The sequence below is a fragment of the Rhea americana genome, unplaced genomic scaffold (assembly GCF_003343005.1).
Source record: "Rhea americana isolate MKP2758 unplaced genomic scaffold, rheAme1 scaffold_68, whole genome shotgun sequence".
Classification (NCBI taxonomy): Eukaryota; Metazoa; Chordata; class Aves; order Rheiformes; family Rheidae; genus Rhea; species Rhea americana.
Genome location: NW_028186845.1, coordinates 829,929 through 852,549, shown reverse-complemented (window position 1 = coordinate 852,549; position 22,621 = coordinate 829,929). Strand labels below are relative to the sequence as shown.

The following is a 22,621-nucleotide window of genomic DNA, read 5'->3' as shown; positions in this document are numbered from 1 at the left end:
TCTTTATGAGAATCTGACAGCACGTAGGAAATGCAATTCTTATACTGATCTTAAGAAGCAACATGTCCCCTTCAAGAAAATGCATGGTAACAAGCTTTTCTAGTTGGGAACAATATTCACATGTTTAGTAATAACAGTATAGAGAGCAGCTGTTGGGAAGAAAAGATTGCATGGTGAGTCTTCAGAGCACCTTAAGTTATTTTATAATAGAGCCACCTGAAGTTGGCACTGCTGCATGAAGAAACACATCTGTTTTCCATCTGGTGATGGTAGAAATGTTTTTATTGCTATGGCATATATCTGGTTTAAAAGAATTTCTTTACTGCCCTGATCTGAAACCTGGATTTGTTTAGCAGYTGAGTTTGGTGTGCAATGGCAAAAACTACAAGGCTGGTACAAGGAGAGGATGTTGCAAAGATGAGGTGAATGACCAGCTGGGGAAGGATGAACTGCTTTTTTCAAGTAATGATTAGCTTACACCAGCTGAAAGTGATTATGAAAATATGGTGCTAAAGAAAGCTAGAAGTGGAGCAGGGTTCTGATGGTGCTTCTAATTCTCTCTGAAGTTCTGATGAACTTTACAGGCTGTTTATGAAAATATAAATATATACTGTTTTTTCTCCCACAGCCACCAACAGCAAAAATGCATGCAATTATAGAACGAACTGCAAACTTTGTTTGTAAGCAGGGAGCACAGTTTGAGATTATGCTAAAAGCCAAGCAAGCACGCAACTCCCAGTTTGACTTCTTGCGATTTGATCACTACCTCAATCCTTACTACAAATTCATTCAGAAAGCTATGAAAGAGGGACGATATGCTGCACCTTCTGAAAATAAAACAGAAGAGAAAAAACGTAAGTAATTGCTTGTCAAATGGCTATCTTTAGGATGTGAGTCGTTGAAATGTCCACTGATGTTATTTGGTAGAAAAGCCACATCTTTTTGACAGATTAGAATGGCAATACTGTCATTCTGTAGCTGAGATTGATATCTGAGATTAATATGGTGATTCAAAATAAGAAGATTTACTTAAACGGTATTAAGAAAAGATCTTTTGGGGAGACTTTGATATATAAAAGCTGCTATGATCTTGGAGTTTTTAGAAACAGGCTATTCCAATGGAAAGTTGGTCTGTGTACTTAAGTGTTTTATTGCTGACTAGCAGTGTCATCTTGTATCTGTCGCTTTGTGAATAAGTAAATTTATGAAAACCATGATTCTTTAAAAAAAGAATGAACATATGCATGAGCTGCACATGTCTTCCTACCTCTCTACAAATCCATATATAACTCTGATAGAATTCCAACATTGTTTTTGTTTAGATTCAAGAGCTAAATCCGAGGAAGATGATGATGATGACGACGACGAYGATGGAAACTATCTGCATCCAAGTCTCTTTGCATCTAAAAAATGCAGTAGGCTTGAAGAGCTCATGAAGGTACTTAACCTTTTTAAAATAACTCTGTCTTGTAAAACATCTCATTATAGGACACACAAATTCTAATGTACAGGAGTTTTTTTTTTTCTTTCAGACTTAGACCATTACTTGAAAACGTAAATACATTTTAGTAAACTTCCAAGTTACCTTTTTCCCAGTACATAAATAATTTTTTTTCCATTTTTAAGCTGTAATGTTCCTGGCTTTGATATGCTCTGACACTGAGCACTGCATATTAGTCAAGAACTTATCCCACAAACTGTMCTGAAGCTAAAGATTTTAAGATATTGTCTTTCATATATTAACTGAGATAGAATGTTTTCTTTCTAAATTTGAGTAGATAGGATCTTGACATCAAATAATAGTTTCAGTGACAAATATTTCAACAGAATTAATAACACTTATTAAGTCTAAGTTTTACTGAATGCGTGAAAAGTTTTTGTTTTCTGAGCTTGCTCAATAATGCAATAATGGGATGGTTATATACATGTATACATACATATACATATACGAGACTTTCAGAGGAGTGGCAGTATATTAATACTTTAATATTTAGCCAAATCAGGTTCTGTATTTGATAATACAACTGTGGTAAGGTAATGAGAGACACTTTTTTTTTTTCGCGTCATGGATTTACCTTCACATCAAATGAAACTCTTTTGACATTTACAAGAAAAAATCTGTGATTCTGTGAATTAAGTTGCTATTGTGAGATAGAGAGCTACAGGTTTAGATAGATTTGCCTGCCAAAATTTGATTTATAATGCTGTGTTTTAAGTAGACTTTTCAGATTTTAATCTCTGTTTTCTTGATTCTTGCAGCCTTTGAAGGTAGTGGACCCTGATCATCCCCTTGCAGCATTGGTCCGCAAAGCACAATCAGATAATAACTCATCTACACCACAGTCAACAGATGGGGCAGCTGTACAGACATCACAAGTAGAGTATTCTTCTGATTGTAAGTACATTGTGATTAGGCGGCTAATAGTTTATCATGTTGAATTGTATGTGGATGCTGATGGGAAGAAAATGTGTTAGTTTTGAAAATGTGTTAGCTTCATATTTTTTCATTCATAATTGGTATTTATTTCAACTTGCTGAATGTTTGAAGGTGTTTTTATCGACTGAGTATCTGTCACATTGTTAGTTGCTTGGAAAAACAAAAACTGAGGGGGCAGCCAACTTCTCAGTATGTGAGTGTGATTATCACAGGTCACTTGATGGTTTTGATCAGCTTCAATCAGTATGCTGTTAATGAAGCCTGATATAGCAGAATTGTGTAAGAAGGTTGATGATTCTTCTAAAACAAGAATCTATTCCAATACTCCAACACAAATTCATAGCTTTTTCCTAAGAAACCAGGAGCCTAGATGCAATAGTCTATAATAACAAATTTTTGGAAATTTCTTGCTCTTTTCCTACTCTTTTTCTATAATTGTGTGACATTTTGTATCTGGTGCAAATAGCTATTAAATCAAATGGCATTTTAGAACTGTACATTACGCTAAATACTAAGTAATAATTTTCATTCTTTTTCCCTGTTAGCAAGATGATGCTGAAAGAGTAAAGAGTACTGTTACTTTGAAAATGTTTCACTGTGTATTTATGTCCTGTAACTGATTTGTTATCAGTAGCTTTAGTGTTCAAGTCATTACATTTGTAAAATCTTTTTAAGGGGAAAAATTGTAGAGCAAAATCTGTGAGTATAAAAGCACATCTTTTGGTATAACTTAATATTTTATGTTAATTGGTAATCATGTGATTTCATTATCTAATACTGTCACCTGTGATTCATACTTAAAGATCAGATTTTAGATCTTTAAATTTTTAAACATTATGTTTTACTAAAGAAGTTAAGTGTTGAATGGCTTGGAATGCACCTAGTTTGAACTAGAATTCTTTTCATGTCAAACTGTAAGTACAGGTGTACCCATTTAAGTGAGCTATTTTTTTCATAACAGTAAAATCATTGCTTTAGTGAGGTCTCATTACTGCTGTTTTCTGCAGGTAGTAATAAACAAGTGGGATAAACTAATTCAGTCATACCTTCTGAAGCAGTGCACTGAGATTATAAAATATCTTCATTGTTGAATAAAAAACTGTCCTATAAGTTAATTCACAAGAGTCCCATCAAAAAAGACTCACTGTATTAAGCTGAAAAGCATATAGTAAATCTGGTTTGAGCAGTTCTGGTGGACTGTCTGACATTACAAAAACTCCACAAAGATATAGGTGTATATCTATTGAAAAATCCCACTTGGGTGGTGAATCCAGGTTTTAGTATGATATACTGTTCTAACGCTGGCAATAGTTTTAAAGTGAAAAAATATTTAAGTCTTTTTATTATATGATCAGTTCATATAATTTTTCATCATTTCACCCTTCTTTTATTCTGTGCACTGGTACAGTGTTACTCATGGAAAATAAAATTCAGGAAAACACGAGATTCAAAGTTTAAAAATTGATCTTTAAATGCTATTTCTCATGACAKTGTCTGAGCTGGAGGGCTGGCTCTTAAGTTCCGTAGCCACAGAGGCTATTCTTTATTTAATAAAGCAGTAGACATTTCTTCTTTTTCTTTTTTTTTTCTTTTTCTTTTTTAATAAAAATGCCAAAGCAATTAAGTGATTATTATTAGAGAGCAGTGAAGAAAGTTGTGTGCTGAGTTTTTTTCCTMTGTCTGATATACCAAGACTTTCCCCCTGCTTCTTTACTCTTACAATTTGAGACTACTGGGATATAAGAAAATGCATGTTGCAGCCTTCAGTACAGAAGGGTTTTATGATAATACCAACCTATAGGTAATGAATACTCTTACTCCACCACATTTCGAATTGTTCTAGTAGCATTGTTGCAAGGAAGTGTGACACTTATTTTGGAAAGCCAGCTGATTATAATACATTGTAAGTTTACATTCCCACCCCRAATGATTGCCTATGTTTTTCAAATATAATATATTTCTTAATACAAGTAAACAATTTTTATTTAGACTGAAGAGAATYGTATTAAAATTGAAATAAGAGCTTTGTGTCGGTATGGAAAAATACTAGATATTTCAGGAAAGACTGAAAATAGAATTAATGTCTCTATAGAGTAATCAGAAAACTGAGGCACCTTACTTTCATGTCAGCCTTGGATCTGAAGGCGTATGATGCATTGCTATTAAATGATAACCTTTTACTTTGTAAGTGAAGTTTGCACTTCCTCTTTTTGCCTTTGTAACTCAACAGATCTTTATTCTGCTTTCCTTAAAGACAATTTAATTTTTTGAATAAAGTCAATACTGCCATACAGGATTGCTTATGAAACTTACTTTAAGAGGATAATTCGTTATAATTTGATGCATTGGTTAAGCTTTGCCTCCAGGGATATAAGTTGTTATTCTAAATACTATGAAATATTTTTACTTGAATACTTTTTGTTTATACACCCTTCAGTCAAATCTTTAGAATTAAAAGTAACTGCTATGTGAAGGTGCTAGGCTAACTAAACCCTTATGAAGTACTATGTTTTCATTTAAAAAAAAAAAAATGGAAAAAAAAAAAAAAGCCACAAGCCTTTGCACTTTCTACAAATGCACGTTTAGAGTCTGACAAACCTCCAGTGTGGAAAACTTAATCAATTCAATTGTTCATTATCTTGGTGTTAAATTGCAAAACCTGTCTGTTTTCTGTGGTCTCAATAAGTAGATATATATTATCTAGGATATATAAATTACATGTATTTTTTGATCCTGGTGCAGCTTCTAAGTTCAATGAGATCAGTATTGATTATGCTAAAAGGATCCAGTTTGAGACATGCAAACTGCTATTATTTCTGTATCTTAAAATCGTCTTGGAAATAATAATTCTCTTCCATTTTAAACTGTTTTAAGATATTTCCATGAAAAATACTGCTCATAAATGTATGCGAAGAAAGTTAATGTTCAGCTTACAGCTTTTATGGAAAGACTAAAACTCTTAACAAGGTTTAAAAAGAGAAAATTCTTGTAGTATTTCTGTGATGTAATATAAGATGGTAAAGCTAGTATGGTTAAATATAACTTGTACTGGCATGTGTCTTTTTTAACTCTTGATAATTCATCTAAACTAATGCAGTTTAAATAAAAGATTTTTCTATCCATTTTTAAGAAAYATAAGCAGATTTTAGTGGCAGTTTTTAATAGCAATATGTTTTATTACTTTTTTTCTTTCTTGAAATAGCTGCTTTTGTGTTACTACAGTATAGATTATCCACCATAAGATCAGGAAGTGATTACATTGTCTCTACTAGAAAGCCTTGGTAGAGTGAGATGTAGTTAAAGTAAGAAGCAGCATCGGAGCGGATAAAATGAATGGCTAATCATGAAGTGATTTAGCTGTGCGTGTCCGTAGTGGAAGACTGAAAAGGACACCAGATAAAATTGAAAAGCATCAAAGTTAAATATAGCACTTTGAAATACAAAACTGTGGTGCTAACTGCAATGGCGTTACTGAAGCAAGCCACTTAAAGCAAGTTTATATGTAGGAATCAGATGCGTTATTGCACTGATTGGAATTACGAAGGGTGTTGCTCTCCATCTGTCTTTGCTTAAGCACTGCCAGTTTTTCTCTAACCTGACACTTCTGTTGTTCAGCTTCACCTGATGAGATTTTTTCCAAGTAACTTTGGTCATCTTTTGAGTTAGATGTGCTAATCTTTCCTGGACTGTTTTCTTCAGGTGGCTGTTGTGTTACGCTGGTATCAGTCAGACATACACTGAGGATTTTTTTTTTCCTCCCTTGATGATGATTATCTGTAGAGTGAGATACTGAATTTGATATATTGGGAATGCTTGAATGCATTAAAACAGATGATGAGGGGAGCAATATACAGACTGAGAATATTCCTTCACTGTTTGTGTGTTGATGTAGAGGCTGCTTTAGACCGCACTCCGCAGAAAGGTTCCTATGTTATTTACCGGGATTTTGCTCAGTCTCCCTGTAGTGTATTTTTCGTCAGGTCATACTGAGCTGACCTAGTAGATGGAAACTAGTAACAGCCAGTAATGGTGGGTTGTTTTCTGGTTCCTTAGCTCAGAGATTCTTAACCTAATGCACAAATATTCACCTCTTGCTTATCTATTGATATGCAGCTTCCTAATAGTGATTTAATATTATTTGGTGCAGTTAAGGTGTGAAATAGTGCCTTTAAGATACAAAACACATCCTTTTTCCTCCTGCTCTGATACTGTATGAGTTGATAAAAAGTAATACATTAAATGTGCTTTAGTAATGTTTAATTAGGTCTGTTTTTGTCACATTCAGTTACTCACCAAATCACTCTTGACTCTGGGCCATTCTTGTGAAAATACGTGCTTTCTGACATCTGTTTGGACAAAAATTTAAGTGGCCCCTGAATCTGAAATTTGAAGTTTGACCCATCAAATGTAGAGTAAAAATTCACCTCCAATAAAATAGATTCAGACTACATTATTCTTAAAAGTAAACTTTTTGGGAGGAGGGAGAGGGGTGAAAACATCTATAATTTTGTTATGACTGTAGCATATTTAAATTATCTATTTTCCAACTCAGGTCAGCCAAACTACAATTGTAACTAGTGCAGAGGTAGTATAATTTAACATTTTCTGTTATAATGAAAGAAAGTCACCTYTAAGCTTTAAGTTTCTACCATTTGTGAATGTGAATGACTACATAGCTCCAGAGTTAATAGGCTACGTAGTTTAATTTCTAATTAACTGGATATATAATCAACACAGCTCTGATCCCAAAGCTGGTAATGCAAATCTGTTTACCAGTTAAGACAAGAATTATTCGAATGTGTGGAGGAGATTTTTACTAGTTTTATTTAAAGCTGTTACTCTTATTTTGATCTGTGGTAGTAGCAAAGACTATTAATACCAGAACTAAGTATGTATTTATTCTAATTTTCTGTTTTGAAAAACAATTTTGTTCTAATAGTGATACTATTGCTTTAATTAAACCACTACTGATACTGATATCTACTGGTTTAATTTCTCAAAGTTAGTTTTGAATCTTCGTGCACTTCTTCCTTAATGCATACACAATTGTAATTGAACTAAAATGCCTGAGGTGAATTAGTTTAGGAAGAATGATTTCATATGAGATGATTGGGTTTTGTAGGCCTTCTCTGGTTCACTTCTTTATTCATACCTGTCTGATTTCCAGCCGACCCTCAGTAAGTACTGATTATGTCCTTTTGATATATATATTTCTTACTCATTCTAAGTGCATTAGTATGAATATTTTTAATGTGATGTGTGAGTCTAGATTCCAGATGTTTTTGTACATGTTTGATACAATTTTTTTTCTAATTGGGTATTTTTTCTTCTCATTAAAATTTTGATCTTAACTATATATATATATATATATATATATATATATATTTGTATTTCTTTTTCTTTAATAGCAACTGTGGCAGCCATGTATTACAGTTACTACATGCTACCTGATGGAACCTATTGCCTCGCGCCTCCACCTCCAGGAATAGATGTTGCCACCTACTACAATGCATTGCCTGCAGGGGTGACTGTATCGAGCACTACAGGGGTAGCAACAGTGCCTCCACCCCCTGGTACTACACCTCCACCTCCCCCAGAAACAACTGATAGCAGCAGTGGGTTGACTTCTACCACAACTTCTACAAGGTACCACCTATGATTATATAGATATGCTGTGTATGAAGTGCTTAGTAACAATTTTATTAATGCTGATTTCTTAGCAATATTCTTCAGTGTTTATACTGTTCCAATCACCTGGTTCCACTTTGGTCTTTAGTATTATGTATGGTTACTGTTACTTGGCTACTTGGAACTTTTTGCTTGATGGAAAAATAGTAGTTGATTTAACTGCATAATAAGCCCAGAGAGCAAACTTTTGTTTAATGTTTACTTGTTAAAACAAGAATCTGAAAGATATTTATATTCTCTTTGTAAAAATGATGTACTTCTGATTTTCTAGCACAATTGCTCCAGTGGTTGCCATTATACCTCCACCCCCAGATATCCAGCCTGTTATTGACAAGCTAGCTGAGTATGTTGCTAGGAATGGAATAAAATTTGAAACTAGTGTTCGTGCCAAGAATGATCTTAGGTAAGAGAAGGCATTATTTTAACTTTTGTTTTAATAGTTGATAATAATTGTTTCATTTTTAAATATATTATCAGGGTGTACATATCTCAGAGGGGTGCACTATCTTGTGTGTGTGAGAGAAATTCAGGGACCTGCCTAAAGGTCACTTTAAAGCATTATTGCCCAAAACAATCAATGAAACAAAATGTCTCGAGAAACCGTGCTATGAATATATGTTAGGCATAAGCTGTATTAACTCCAAACATTGAATAGTATTCTCTGTGCAGATGATTAGGTGGTAAATGATTGTACTCACTGTGTTCGTGTGCATTTTCACAAGTTCATTTTTCTCTTAACAGATTTGAGTTTCTGCAGCCATGGCACCAATATAATGCTTATTATGAATTTAAAAAACAGTTCTTCCTTCAAAAAGAGAGCAGCGACAACTCTCAGGTACATGCATATTTGTATATAGATGTATTACAGATAATTGGAAAATAAATGGGAAAAGGAATTGTTTTTTCTCACATGTTATCGTGAGACTTTTCTTAAAAGGAACTGTATGAAGACATTCATGGCTTGAATGCTCTTTTGTTGTTTTTAAATTTTGTTTTGCATTTGTTTGGGGTATTGTTTGGGGTATTGTAAGCTTGTGGTTATAATATAAAATGGCAACCAGAGAATCTTTTCATGTTCTACACAAGGAAATATGTGTCTTGAGGAGATGTAGAGCTTTCTAGGATTAGGGTTCTGTTCTTGGAAAGGCTAGGTGCAGCTTTTTGACAGTCCCGTCTTCTTGCATGCCTCATTTTTCTTCATGAAATAGTAGTTAAAATACTTCTCTGACATGCTGCTACTGAGGGAGGTTTTGTTATGGAGGAATCCTGGCATGGCTGGCTGAAGCAATGTTGTCTCTCATTTCAATCTTATTTCAATTTCCTACTTCCTTCGTTTCTTCTAGTTCAGGTTATTAGAAGATGATGTCCTGACTTTTCATCCTCGTTTTTAACCATTCTAGCATTAGCTAATAGCACTAGAGCAAGTTTTTTTTTTTTCTTACTGAAAATTACAAATAGTATCAGAAACACTTCATCTAGATCTTCTTAACTTTTCCTGGGAAAAGCTGTTTTCTTTTTAGGCCTTAGGTCATGGTCATCTCAAGGCTTATATCAGAGGCTCAAGAAATAATTACCAATACACCTTTCAGTGTTACTGCTCAAAATAGCTTTCTGGAAAATGATATAATTCTCTACTAGTTATTGTTTGAGACACTTGTGTCTAATACTTGATCTTACTGAAAAATATTTTGAAAACACTATTTTTAAGGACAAGTTGTGGTAAATATGGTAGTCAGATTGTTTAGTTGGTATTTTACGTGCAAAATTGTCATTTACCACAATACTGACTGTTATGAATTCAAGCCCACTGATTTGCAAATAAGAAATTCTAGTATAATAGTTCTATAACTAATAAGGATTTGTTAACGTTTATTTTCTGGTGAAAAATGTACACAAACCAAAATGTAATAATAAAGGATTTCTTTGAGCTGTTCAAATGAATATAGCTAAAAAGCAAGCAGAAACTGATTTAAGTCCCTTGGGGTCTTGTGTAGCAATGCGTGTTTTCCTACTGCATGGTTTTTGTAGATAATAATAAAATATTTCTCTTTTTTTTTACTTTAATAATGTGAATATAGGCAACTACTGCAATTGATTGCTCTCCATTTGGTCATGAAAATTGATAGAAGATTGGACTTTTGGCTTCAGTAATTTTAGGCTGAAGCCCTAGATTCCTTTGTGTTTTTCCTCTCTGAACGTTTTCAGAAATTACTGCTGTTGGTCAGGGAACAGCTGCAGGCAGTAGTGAAAAGATCTCTTCAATACCAACTTTCAATATATTTAACAGCAGCCAAGTGGAAGCAACCAAACAATTTGAGAGACTCATTTAAATGTTACGTTATTGAATATGATACCCTGACTTACCATATATGTATTTTTAATGTTTTACAATATACATCTTCAAATTTTTGTAGTACAAGTTTCTAGCTCACCTAGAATGATGCAGTCATGTAATAGCAGAACAAATAATTCCTTATGCTTCCAGTATCTGATTTTTCAAATCCAAGAACATCTGTATTCTGTCAATGTAGTGCCATAAAAGCCATCAGTGGACCCATCGTTTATCTGGCAGAAGACTGGAACAAATCAAATACTTCAGCCTGTGATCACTCCTGTAATAACTTGAATTTGTAAAGAAAGTATTATACAATTGTGTATTAGCAAAAATGTCATGAGCATTTATTCTGCCCCTCTGAATTAACTTGAATGGACTTTGCTCTGAACCCTGAAAATCAAGACTAGAAGAGTAGACCTCGAATATGCTTTCTGGCCCTAATTTTAAAAATGTCATTTTTAAAACAGTTGCTGGCAAAAGCAAACCAGCTGAAGCATGCTTTCTTTCCTTTAAAATTGCAACACATTCTTATTGCAGTTCTCTCTGTAACCTCTGGATTTACATGGAACAGAGGCAAACTTGAGCTTGTGACTGCATAGAATAGATTACTGATACACAATTGGCTGCTGATAATGTAATTTTTTTGCAATGACTGGAAGAACTGCAGCTCTACAAATGCTGCAGCAATTCTATCCTGAATTATCCAGTTGATAACCTTGCATTTTTCTGTTTGAAAAGGGAGTATCTTCATCTGAAGACGTTCCAGCGGATACTGCCTGTGATACGCCAAGTGAGACTCAGTTTGCAGATGAACATACACCTGAAGATGCATCTGAACCAAGTGCTAAGGGAGTTCCAGGAAGTAAGAAGGATGTTCCTCCTCCTAAAACCATCAGTGACGGTAAACTGGTGAAAGGTACATTAGCATGATTTGTTGGACACTAAAATATTTGTTGGGATATACTTCCAAAAAAAAAAAAAAAAAAAGAAAAAAGAAGAAAGAAAAAGTAAGGAAAGGAATTACAGCATGTAGAAGAAATAAAGGACTGAAATAATTGCTTTCATATTTCTTATTTTTGTATTAGATTGTATCAAATGTTCACTGTCTGATGGAATAATTGTTTTATTTCAGTTTTTTATTTCAGTGCAAAGTTGAAGGCTTTCATTATTGGGCTTAATAGAATCTTACTTCTATAATTAAGCAATTTAAAACTTGACTATTACAAGTTCCCTATGAGAAAGGAGATATTTCTTCTGAATAAAAGCTGTAGTCTTAGTGAAACTGTACATATGGAGGAAGTAGGCTAGGCGTGTTTATAAATTTCTCCATATTCCCATGTTGGAATTTAGTCAGACTTTCTCTAAGTAGAATGTTTTTTCTCTTGCAGTCTTAGCAGCAGAGGGACCAAGTGGGAGGATCCATTGGAATCCAGTCAAACAAGTCAGCTGATGCACTATTAGTGTCCTGAGTTTGAGAAAATATTATATATAATCCAGAGCTGATTTCCTGGGCTGTCAGGAAATATATTACTAATTTTCCCCTTTTCAGTAAAGAAATAAAAGACTTAAATCTTTTAAGTAGAGCTAAAAGCAATTAAAAAAACAAAACAGGAAAAAACTCTTAACTCTTGCCCTGTGTTCACATGGATGCCTTCCAGCTAATTTGATGGCTTAATTGCTGAAAAGTTAGCCTGCTCCCTGTGGTCAGGGAAGTTCTTTTTGTTTCTCCCTATTCCTTACTGCAGTTTCTTTAGGTGGGCCTTAGGCTCCAAGCACTTTCCTGTGGTTTCCTTGCTTTCCATACGCTGCACTTTCTTCTCTAGGCAGGCTGAGTAGCTTTCCCAGGGAAGAAACAATCTCCCTCATCTTCAAAGATTCCCTTTTAAGAGAATGTGACATATAATATAAAATGCAAATGCAATGGTGTGTATGTGTGTGTTGTTGTTAAGGTTACTAATAAATGGCAACCTAGAGTGCTATTTCTTTTATTTATTTTTCTCCTCCCTTTTTTTTTTTAATTTAAAGAAAGAAAAAAGCTCACATATAGATTATGGAATGTAATCAAAGAGATGTTTCAGGTCAGCCCTGTTCTTTTAAACATACTTCCATTTCCTCTCTTTAATATGGTACAAATCCCAGTTTTTTGTAACTGAAATACAGTAGTTGACTATAAGACAGACATAACATCTGTACCAGATTTCTTTTTCTTCTGCTTCTGAAGGCTTAAAAATCTCATTTAGGATTTGTTTGACCATATGAGAAAGTTGGAAATCACTGTTGTTAYTTGTTACCATGTAATTCTTCGGTTCTTCCATATTTCTAAGCCTATTTTCTAACTCCAGAATTACAAGATGCAAAGCTCATTTTTCATAAACCTTGGCATGTAAATTAATTATTGTATTTAAATTTCCCTAACTGAAAGCTTAGAGGATACATACGCAAAAGGCATTCTGAAAAAGAAAAAATACTGCAGCAGACCGTATGGCAGTAGATTGCTATTGCTTGAAACGTGTGAGAAGTTCAGTCCTTTGTTCTTCAAGCTGTATTTGGATAAACAGTTAACAGATTAATTCTGTATTTTGCAGAAACTACTTTTCAAAACTATTCCAAGGAAATTTCTTTGAAGGAAAAGGATTAGTTCAGATTTAAATGTAGTAATGTATTAGCTATGCTTATTATTTTTTGGAAGATCCGCTRGTAAAACCCAGCTTAAAATGATCCACGATTTCCTTTTTTACTGTGCCACTCTGTTGTCCGCGTACAGGCATTCTTCTTCCTTTGAATGTACTGGGGTGAGTGTGTTGTGTTGTCTTTTGGGGGGGAACAGCAGCTGCTGGAGAGGAATAGTTGACCACCAATCTTGTCGCAGCAAGACTAGCTAAGGAATACTTTTATGTGGGAAAAACTGCTTAGCTTTTGCATTTAGTTCTCCTATAATGAAATGCTGTTAACGCCCCCAAGTAATTAATTTTCATATAGATGGAAATAAGTCTTTAAGTACTGCTGTGTGAGCCTGACAAATGCTATCATTTTGCAAACCGTCAGATTTAGTGTGAAGGAAACATAGGCAAGTATATCCAGCATAGTGTGTCAGAAAACAACCTTGACAGAGTGCTTAGTGAGGAGAAACTGGGAAAATAGTTTCAATAAGAAAAAATGAACCATGGAGAAGAAATACTGAAATCTTTTCTAGGATTCTCTTGTTTGGCCTGAAATACTATATTTCCCTAAAAATACAGAATTTTTTAAGGCATTACTTAATATGGGAAGATGCATATTAAGATTTATTGTAGAGATAATGCCAGTGTAATAATGAGGCATGATACAATTAAGTAGGCAAAACTATTGTCAACTATTTTATGCCTTTTACAGCTTTACGAAATATTTTATCCTAGATCACAGCATTTCTGATTTCATGCTTTAATCCAAAACACTTCTTACATAATTTGGGCAAGGGGGGCACCCTAACTAATTTTGAATGGAGAAACTAATTTTGAATAAACGGAAAAGCATTTTAATAGCCATATTGCAGACTCTAAGGAAGGCCTTGCATCTAAAGCGTAGAACTTTTAAAATTTGTGGTCAGCATTCCTTTTTTCTCCACCCATCTAAAGCTTTGGTATTATAACCAAGGGCTTATGTATCCAGCTTAAGTCATACAATGAAAATTTCATATGAGATTGATCAACCAAAAAAAAAAAAAAAGTGTGTGCAGTAGGGGTTTTTGATCAATTTAATCATACTGCAGCTGTTTAAAAGAGAAAGTGACACGTAATAGATCTGAATATTTACATATCCATAAATTCACAAGGTAAATTGCTACAGACTTCTTAGATGGTAAATATCATGTTGTTTCTAAAGAGATTTTTTCTTTTTTTAAATCTAGAGGAGTAGATYGCTCATGTGGGGAAAGAAAAAAATACTTAGACAAAATATTTGGGACAGAATATTAAATTGTTTCTATTTAACTCACCTGAGAAGATGTAATTCTTGAGATGGTTTAGAGTACCAGTAGTGTAGAGTTTTTCCTGCTCTTACTAAAGTATTTAAAAAGGCTTAAAAACCACTTGTTGTTGAGGAGATTAAAAAAAAAAAAAAAAAAAGTCGTGTCCTTTTCCCTGAAGTAATTTGTATAATGTTAAGATGACTCAAGGGTGTTTTTTGTCTTGTGTTTTGAGGTTTGTTGTTGAGATTTGTTGTTTTTTTTCCACTTACCTTTTCACAGTGTAGTCTTCATGAGAAAAGGCTAGAGTCAAAAAAAAAAAAAAATTCAACCTGCTTTCTACTGTTCTCTAATGATGTGTAAAATCTTGCCCATTCATTCACAGCATCATTTGCTCCAATAAGCTTTGCAATCAAGGCCAAAGAAAATGACCTTCTTCCCTTGGAGAAAAACCGTGTTAAATTAGATGACGACAGTGATGAGGAAGAAGAGGAGGGCAAGGAAGGCCAAGAGAATGCTAATAGTGCTTCAAATCATACTCCAGCTGTTACCACTCCTTGCACTGCTACTGAAGAGAAGAAACCTCAACTTACACAGGAGGAGTTGGAAGCTAAACAAGGTATCCAATATTACACTGAAAGCAAAATGAAAGATTGAGTCGTTCAGGCAAATGGCAAAATTGTTCCAYGAATAAGTATGCTGCTTTAGGTATTTTGAATCTTCAGTGTGTCATTTTAACAAGAATCAGCTCCCTCTGTGGCATTTCCTGCTTATTTTTAAGAATGAAGTTTTCATTCGTTGCTCGACTAAAGTCAAACTGGATTTGAGTACTTTGCCATAATGTATGATCTTTCTGATATTCTTGTTTTGATTACAGCCTGAGTGAAACAGTAGACTTCTAGTTTCCAGATTGCATTAACACAGTCCAGAAAAAAGCATGCCCAGTTCTTCCTTTCCTTCACAGAACATTGAAATGCTTCCAGCTGTTTTTCAGCTGTATAGCCTGCCTGGATGCACAAATAACAACTTTCTTGTTTTGTTCCTATCAAAATACAGTGCTTTTAAGTCTTTGTATGGGTTTTTCTGTTACTGTGTTTATGCCTGTAAGGGCAGAGGGATATGTGGTATGAATCTGAATGAAGCTTTAAAGAGATCAAATTTCTCCCCCTTAATCCCCACAGTTGTTTCACAATCGAGATTGTTTATTAAAGTGATGATGCTGTGTTTACCAGCTTAACTTAATATTGCTCTTATATTTTTGTAGTGCATTTGTAATTTTTCATCTTTAAAACTTGGGKGGGAGTGTTGACTCCTGAGTAGCAGTTCTATTTTAAACTTTGCAGTGCAGAGTATGCTGTAGTGCACATATCTAATGAACATAGGAAATGTCATAAAAATAGTTTAAGATATATTTAAAAAAAGTTGTGGGGGGCAAAGTGTAATTCAACCAAAAAATGTCATCTTGTTTGTGCACGGAAGACACAAATCTAGATGTGCAGGATGAAAAAGTTTAGACAAAATTTCTGTTAGATGCATAGGTAAATAGATTGGTTTGTTTTCTCCCTGTAATCACATAATAATAAATGTTGCTTGAAATGGTCATGAAACTTTCTGAAGAGTATCTAGAGCAGCTCTTTGTGTAAACACTTTAARGTGCCTATAAAGAGGACTGGAAAACATGAGGTAAGAATCAGAGCTGTGAAAAGAGCAAAATGAAGAGTTTACATTACTTCCTTCTTTAAGGAGCATAAAGAAAAAGTTGCTAAATTTAGACGGCTACTTTCTTAAATAGTTCTCATAAATACTGAGAAAAAGGATAAGTATCCTGCATTTTTCAGTTTCAGATGGTTCAGATGTARTGTAGGAGGAGGAGGAGTTCCTTGATGTCACCAAGCTATTTTCTGTGGCTTCTGATACAGAGGCACTAATCTATGAAAGTGTGTTTATTTTTATGTAATATGATGTTTAAAATACATTTTAGCAGCTTTTTACATATAAGATTTTCTTAACCTATTTCAAATTGTATGTATGTTTAAATTAACATAGTACGCATAGTGATCTAAGCGTCTTTTTTGGAAGGTATATTTTAACTGAAAATAGTGTGTCACCTTTAGCTAGAATTTCAGAAACCACATTTATTTCTCATGGATATTAAGGATTTACCAGAATGAATTCTGCTTGTTTATCCGAGAAGTTCCCAGATAAAAACTTAGTTACTGTTTGTGATGAAGAGGCTTCTAAAAACTCTGATAAATGTATCATTTAATTTAAAAAAAAAAAATCTATTATGTGAGAATGATCAAAGAAATAGGTTTCTGCATTCAGAATTAAGGCTTTTTCTTTTGTCACGTTAATAATAATAATGCAGTCAAGGATCACTTATTCATGAATATTAAAGAGCAATTAAGGTAACACATTTCACAGAATTACAGAATGGGTAAGGTTGGAAGGGACCTCTGGAGATCATCTAGTCCAACCCCCCTGCTCAAGAAGGGTCACCTAGAGCATGGTAGACAGGGTTGCGTCCAGGCRGGCCTTGAATCTGCATAGAAGGAGATTCCACAACCTCTCTGGGCAATCTGTTCCAGTGCTAAAGGTTCATTTGCTTTTATGTACATTGAAAGATCACTAGTACATAYTTTTATTTACAAACTAACAGTTTTCCAAATAAGTTTTTCAGTGTAAATCTAAACAAAAATATTTTTATACATCAGAACTTGTTTTGCAAGCTGTAACTAGTATCTATGTTCCCTTTTATGAAATCACTTTCCCATCCTAACCTCAGCTGATGACCAAGCTTTTTTAAGTTTACTGCATTTGTACTTCTTTCATTTTGATGCATCAGACACCTGTTCAAGTCCTACCTCTGCTATACAGGAATTTTATTGCACAATTGCCAACATCAAGAGATCTTACAAAGTTTAAATGGAGGARTGACATTTACTGGTTGTGATTTGTTTATGAGGATAAGTGGGGGATTTATACGTTACTGTAAAGCCCTGTCTGTCTTGAAGGAATAATTCGGATCTTGTTAAATGTATGAATATTTGAAGTATTACTGCATTCAGTTGAAAATAATAGAACAACGGCTACACCATTATAGAGCTAATAATATCAAAATACAGAAGTAGAATTAAGATTATTATTCTCACACCTTAAAATTTTCTAATAGCCTCTGGAAAGAAAACCGTGCTTGTACAGTCCATTAGGTTCAACATCTGGTACTTGAAATTTTCATGAGAAAAGGTGTTTTTGTTGTTTGTTGCACTTATGCTAAAATGAGCAGGAATTACACATTTGCAGGTAATTTTTTGTCCTTTTGTTAATGAATATCAACATGATCTTTCAGTTAATGAAAGATAATTGTTGTAAACTTAGCTGAATTAGTTTAGTAAGAGCTCTAAGGGTCTGACATTGTAGCTGTGAAATACACTCTGGATGTATCAATATTATAGCATTTCATTTTGTGAGTTGAAAAAATTGTGCATTTTAGCTGTGTTTTGGAGGAAATATGAGTTGTGTTACACAGCTGAGTAAATTGTAACTTGTGTTTATTTTTTAATGTGTATTTGTGTAATTATTGATAGACTTTTAAACCAGGTGTGTTGCGTGGTTTATTTTTTTTTTTCTTGCGTGTTTGTTCATAAAAGTGTATAGGCTGTGTTTTCTCCTTCCCCTCTCCAAGTATTTATTTAGAAAACTCATGTGATAGTCCACGTTCTTCCGGAGTCAGGTACTTACTCAGTGCTCAGGTAATTTATGCCTCTGCCAGCCTTCCTGCTCTGAGACTTTACAGAGAGGTGTGTGGCTGGCACCTTGGAATTCCTCTATATTTGTGATTCTGCCCTTGAAAGGAAGTTTTAGAAGAGTAAGAAGTGAATGTGCACATGGATTTTTACTACTTAAAGACAAATAATAAATTAATTAACAAATAGTGTATACCCACTGTTTCCATGTGTTTACAGAGGATGGACTTGGAATACTCAGGGCTGTTCTATTAAACTTGATACTTATTAGATGTTTCTGCAGCATTAAGGGATTCAGGTGGGATGTGTGAGATCCAGAGAGGCTCTGTACAAATCTATCATTAGAGACATTGTTCTGAAGACGAAACAAAATTCTGTTGATTCTTTCTCTTTCATGCGTGGTTGTTTAGGAGAAATTGGTTTGGAAGGGATTTTCATTTCTGAAACCTCTTTGCAAGTACTGAACTTAAATTGGAGTAAACATATGGCAAGTATCCATTTAGCATAACTCTAACAAGGAAAGGCTGACAGCAGCATTTTTATGTTGCTGCTTCTGCACAGGCTGAGGAATGAGTTAATAGGTGAAGAATGGTGGAAAAAGTGACTGTGTCCCATATCCCTCGGCATCTGTTCTTTCTGAAGATGATCTTACTCTTCTCTCTTTGTTAGTTAAGAACTTCTCAAGGCTTTAAAGGAGCTGCAAAATACTGAGCCAAGCTAGTAGAAGGGTATGGGGACTTGCTCACAAATGTTGCTATTTAGAAAAATCAATAACTTACTAGAAGGAGTTGTTTATAGCTACTTTTAAAAAGTAGTGTAGTCTGTATTAATGCTTGATGTTGGCTTCTGGAGCTGTGTGTAAATTATTATAGGACTAGATTGCCAGCTGTGAGGATAAAACCTTTTTATGTGGTGTCTAAAACAGTGGAGTGCTTTCTGGTGCTCTCAGTACAATTCAGTGGTATTTGACTAATATGCTAAATGCTGCAATACAAACACGRTTGCTGTAACTAGGACTTTCATGTCAATTTCTCTAAACTTAAAAATTACTATTTAGTCTTTGATGCTTGTCATCAAACAAGTGGTATATCTGTAAATTAAGATGCTTGGAATTTTGTAATTTCAARTTGATACGTCCTTAGGTCTTTGAATGGATGTAGTAGAAGGACTTGTGGGGATTTTGGGGGAGTGGGGTGTTTTTAAGGAAAATTAAGTTACTCACTGTAATTCACTTTGAACTTAATGTTTTATTGTGCCTCAGCTAAGCAGAAGCTAGAGGATAGATTAGCTGCTGCAGCAAGAGAGAAGCTTGCACAGGCCTCCAAAGAATCTAAGGAAAAGCAGCTACAAGCGGAACGCAAAAGGAAAGCTGCACTGTTCTTGCAGACCCTGAAAAATCCTCTGGCAGAAGCAGAAGTTGAGAAGATTGAAGAGAATTCCTTTAATATTGAGGTAAGCAGGAAATAACTTTCTTTTTACCGTAAATTTAGCAGTAAACTTATCAATAGAATGTGAATCTGACAGTATGTTATGAAGTTGACTGAAGAGAGAGAAGCTCTTGCAAATGGAGAGAAATTTGAATTTAGAAAACTGTTAATCATCTTCAGTTATCTTAAGTATTTCTCATATCTGTTAGTTACAGAATTGGTAGAAAAATATGATGTATGATACAGAGGTCAGTTACAGAAATTAAAACAAGCTTGTGAGTTTAAGTCTGCACTAGTGGTCCATGAATTAGAATGCTTTGCTTTAAAGATTATTTGGATGGATTTTCCTAACACTTACTTTTTTTAATGTGTATTTTGGTGTGAGTAGACATCTTCAAGTCTAAAAACAATTCACAAACAACTGACCATTAAGACTTATTTTGCTACTKTTCTCTCAAGTTTTATTGTTTAGCTTCATTATTACACTGGTATAAAACTGAGGTGAATAGTTAGTAAATTGTTCCATACAGTTTAAAGCTTCTAGCTGGGATGCAGTTAGCCAAGAAGATAAATACAAAGATGAGAGAAAACCGGACTATATAATGACCATTCTTTGTTAATATTGTATTAGATAAGTAGTGTAAATTCTTTAAAAGTGTAGAYATTTTTCTCTCTCCTTTAGGCTCTGGTTTAGTACGGGATTATAAAAGGTTACATTTTGGCAGAAGGATATGATTTAAAATAAAATTYTAAGTTTACAGATATTGGAACAAGGTACAAAGAGGTGTGTATATGCACGTTACTGTGCAGATAGTCAAAACAAAGAAACTTGTAATGAAAGTGTTAAGGGGAATAATAAGTTTTTTTTAAGCTGATTTATGCAGGGCATGCCTGAGCCTAATTTATAATGAAATTATCTAATCCACAGGGTCTCCAGCAGGAACTCTTTTGGGCAATAGAAGCAGCTATTTATCTGCAGCAAATCAAATTGAGTGTGTCATATTTCTGCACTACTTCCTATACATACATACATACATACATTATATATATATATATATATATGTATATATTATATATGTGTGTGTGTGTGTGTGTATCTATGTGTGTGTGTATATATATGGTAGAAATTTGTACCCTTTGCTGCCTTCTAGAAGGCTAGTGTAAAAATAGTCATGTGGCAGAACTGGACTGCTTTCTACCTTTCTTCTGTGTCTGTAATGTTCCTGCCTGTTCACACCTGATTTCAGCATTTGGATATTCAACTGTAATAGATATTACCATAGGATGATATCATCTGGGGGCTTTCAGAAGCTCTGTTCTGAGTAGGTCATCATGTTTGTGCACTCTTAGGCCAAATCTAAAAGTAACCTAAATGTTGATGACAATTTTATGTCTAGTTCAAGAGAGTGGAGTTGCTAATAATGTTTGACTTTTTGGACTATTGTTTCCAAAGGAAAWAAGAGTTACTTTCTTCTCGCTGTACACTGAATTACTAGAATTTATCACAAAGAAGAAAAAGAGGATTTATTATGCTGAAGTAACTTGTAATCAGTTAGCTGTCATTTATCTTCTGCAGTGGATAGATCTATTACCAGTCAGTCTGTTGATCAGTAGTTATAATTACAATATTTCTTTGCCTAAGCCTCTTGAAATCTACTTTGTAAGACTTACAGTTTTTGAGTAGATAAGCTTAAAGAGRGATCGTGGGCCAAAAGGTATGTAACTTAAGTTGTAGAAGTATTTTAGTTCTATTTTACAGTGTCCATGGGTTTTCTAGTAGTTTGTTCATTATGTAAAAATCAGTGGGTTGGTGTCATTGTGATTGAAGCAGATATATAGCTATAATAGGTAATTGCACTTCTCTTTCTCTCTCCTTGCATGCCATATGTGGTAATACAGAATAATCTTCATCTAGTAATTTAAAATTTGTAAAATAATGACTATAAATACATAGTACTTCTCACAGCAGTTAAAAAGGGCAACAATTGATGAGTAAAATTTTACTAACTTGCTTCATTTTCACTTTTGTCATATCTTTAGTAAGGAATGCATACATCAATTTTATTTTTAAGTTTGATTTCTAGTCCTGGTACAAATTAGTTCATTAATACTTTTAAGAATTCCATTAGTTCCATTAGGATAGAAATAGTGAGCCTTTGCAACAGTAGGTGGTAATGTGTGAGTTAAGCACTGAGTCAGTATACCTGTATTTGTGCTATAAGGAAGAGATAAACAACATCTCTGCAAGAAATTAATCTCAAAAGTACAAGCTACAGAAAAATTCAGATTGCAAATTTGTGTTTTACAGTAATATAGACAAAGCTATAGTCAAGGTCTCAGCTTCTTCTGTGAACAAGAATGAATTTTTCAGTTGTGTACTTCATTCTATTTGAAGAGTAGTAGTGAAATACTTCTGTCCTCTTACTCCAGTGAATGGTTTATTTCAACAGTATATTTGTGATTTTTATTGATGTCTWCAAGACCATTATAAACAGATTAAGAGAGATGATGTTTCTGGAATTAAATCATTTCCAGCTTATTGTTGAAAGCTGGAAGAGGTAGAAATCATACACATATTACATTCTTTGTCTCCTGTCTTTAACTAATGAAGGCACTTATTTCCTAGGAGTGATTTTTTGCAATTTTTTGAAGAAATACAAAACTAAACTCTTAARAACTTACCAAAGCCACTGATTTGCTCTTTTCTTACACATAAATGGAAATTTCTGTTTGCAGTACCTAAGAAATAATGTGTTTCACATAAAAGAAACTTTCTGATTTCAATAAAATAACTACAATTTTAAAAGCCTAAATGAGGGATTTGCATTCATTATATACATAAAATCCTTCTAGTATTGATCTGTTCATACACTATAGCACTGTACTGAAGCTTTTCTCTCCATCAGCAGGTTTTGGCAGCAGAGCTGCTTTCTCTATCCAAGAGTCACTTTCCACTTTGTTACGTATTTTCCATTTAAGTTTCTGGTTACTTGACTTCTTCCCATTCCATGGAGGAGAATAGGTTAGTTTACTACTTGGAGGTGT

General features: G+C 34.0%; 1 protein-coding gene across 8 annotated transcripts in view; it reads left to right on the top strand.

Moving 5' to 3' along the window:
• The window catches only part of SFSWAP (splicing factor SWAP), a 56,688-nt gene that overhangs the window by 10,223 nt on the left and 23,844 nt on the right, over positions 1 to 22,621 (top strand). For all 8 annotated transcript variants that reach the window (XM_085321134.1, XM_085321133.1, XM_085321135.1 and 5 more), the window contains exons 5-13: positions 629 to 854; positions 1,323 to 1,438; positions 2,260 to 2,395; positions 7,846 to 8,083; positions 8,397 to 8,528; positions 8,867 to 8,960; positions 11,199 to 11,376; positions 14,789 to 15,022; positions 19,411 to 19,601. In XM_085321134.1, coding sequence (XP_085177260.1) covers positions 629 to 854; positions 1,323 to 1,438; positions 2,260 to 2,395; positions 7,846 to 8,083; positions 8,397 to 8,528; positions 8,867 to 8,960; positions 11,199 to 11,376; positions 14,789 to 15,022; positions 19,411 to 19,601 — 1,545 coding nt within the window. The remainder of the gene's footprint in view (positions 1 to 628; positions 855 to 1,322; positions 1,439 to 2,259; positions 2,396 to 7,845; positions 8,084 to 8,396; positions 8,529 to 8,866; positions 8,961 to 11,198; positions 11,377 to 14,788; positions 15,023 to 19,410; positions 19,602 to 22,621) is intronic.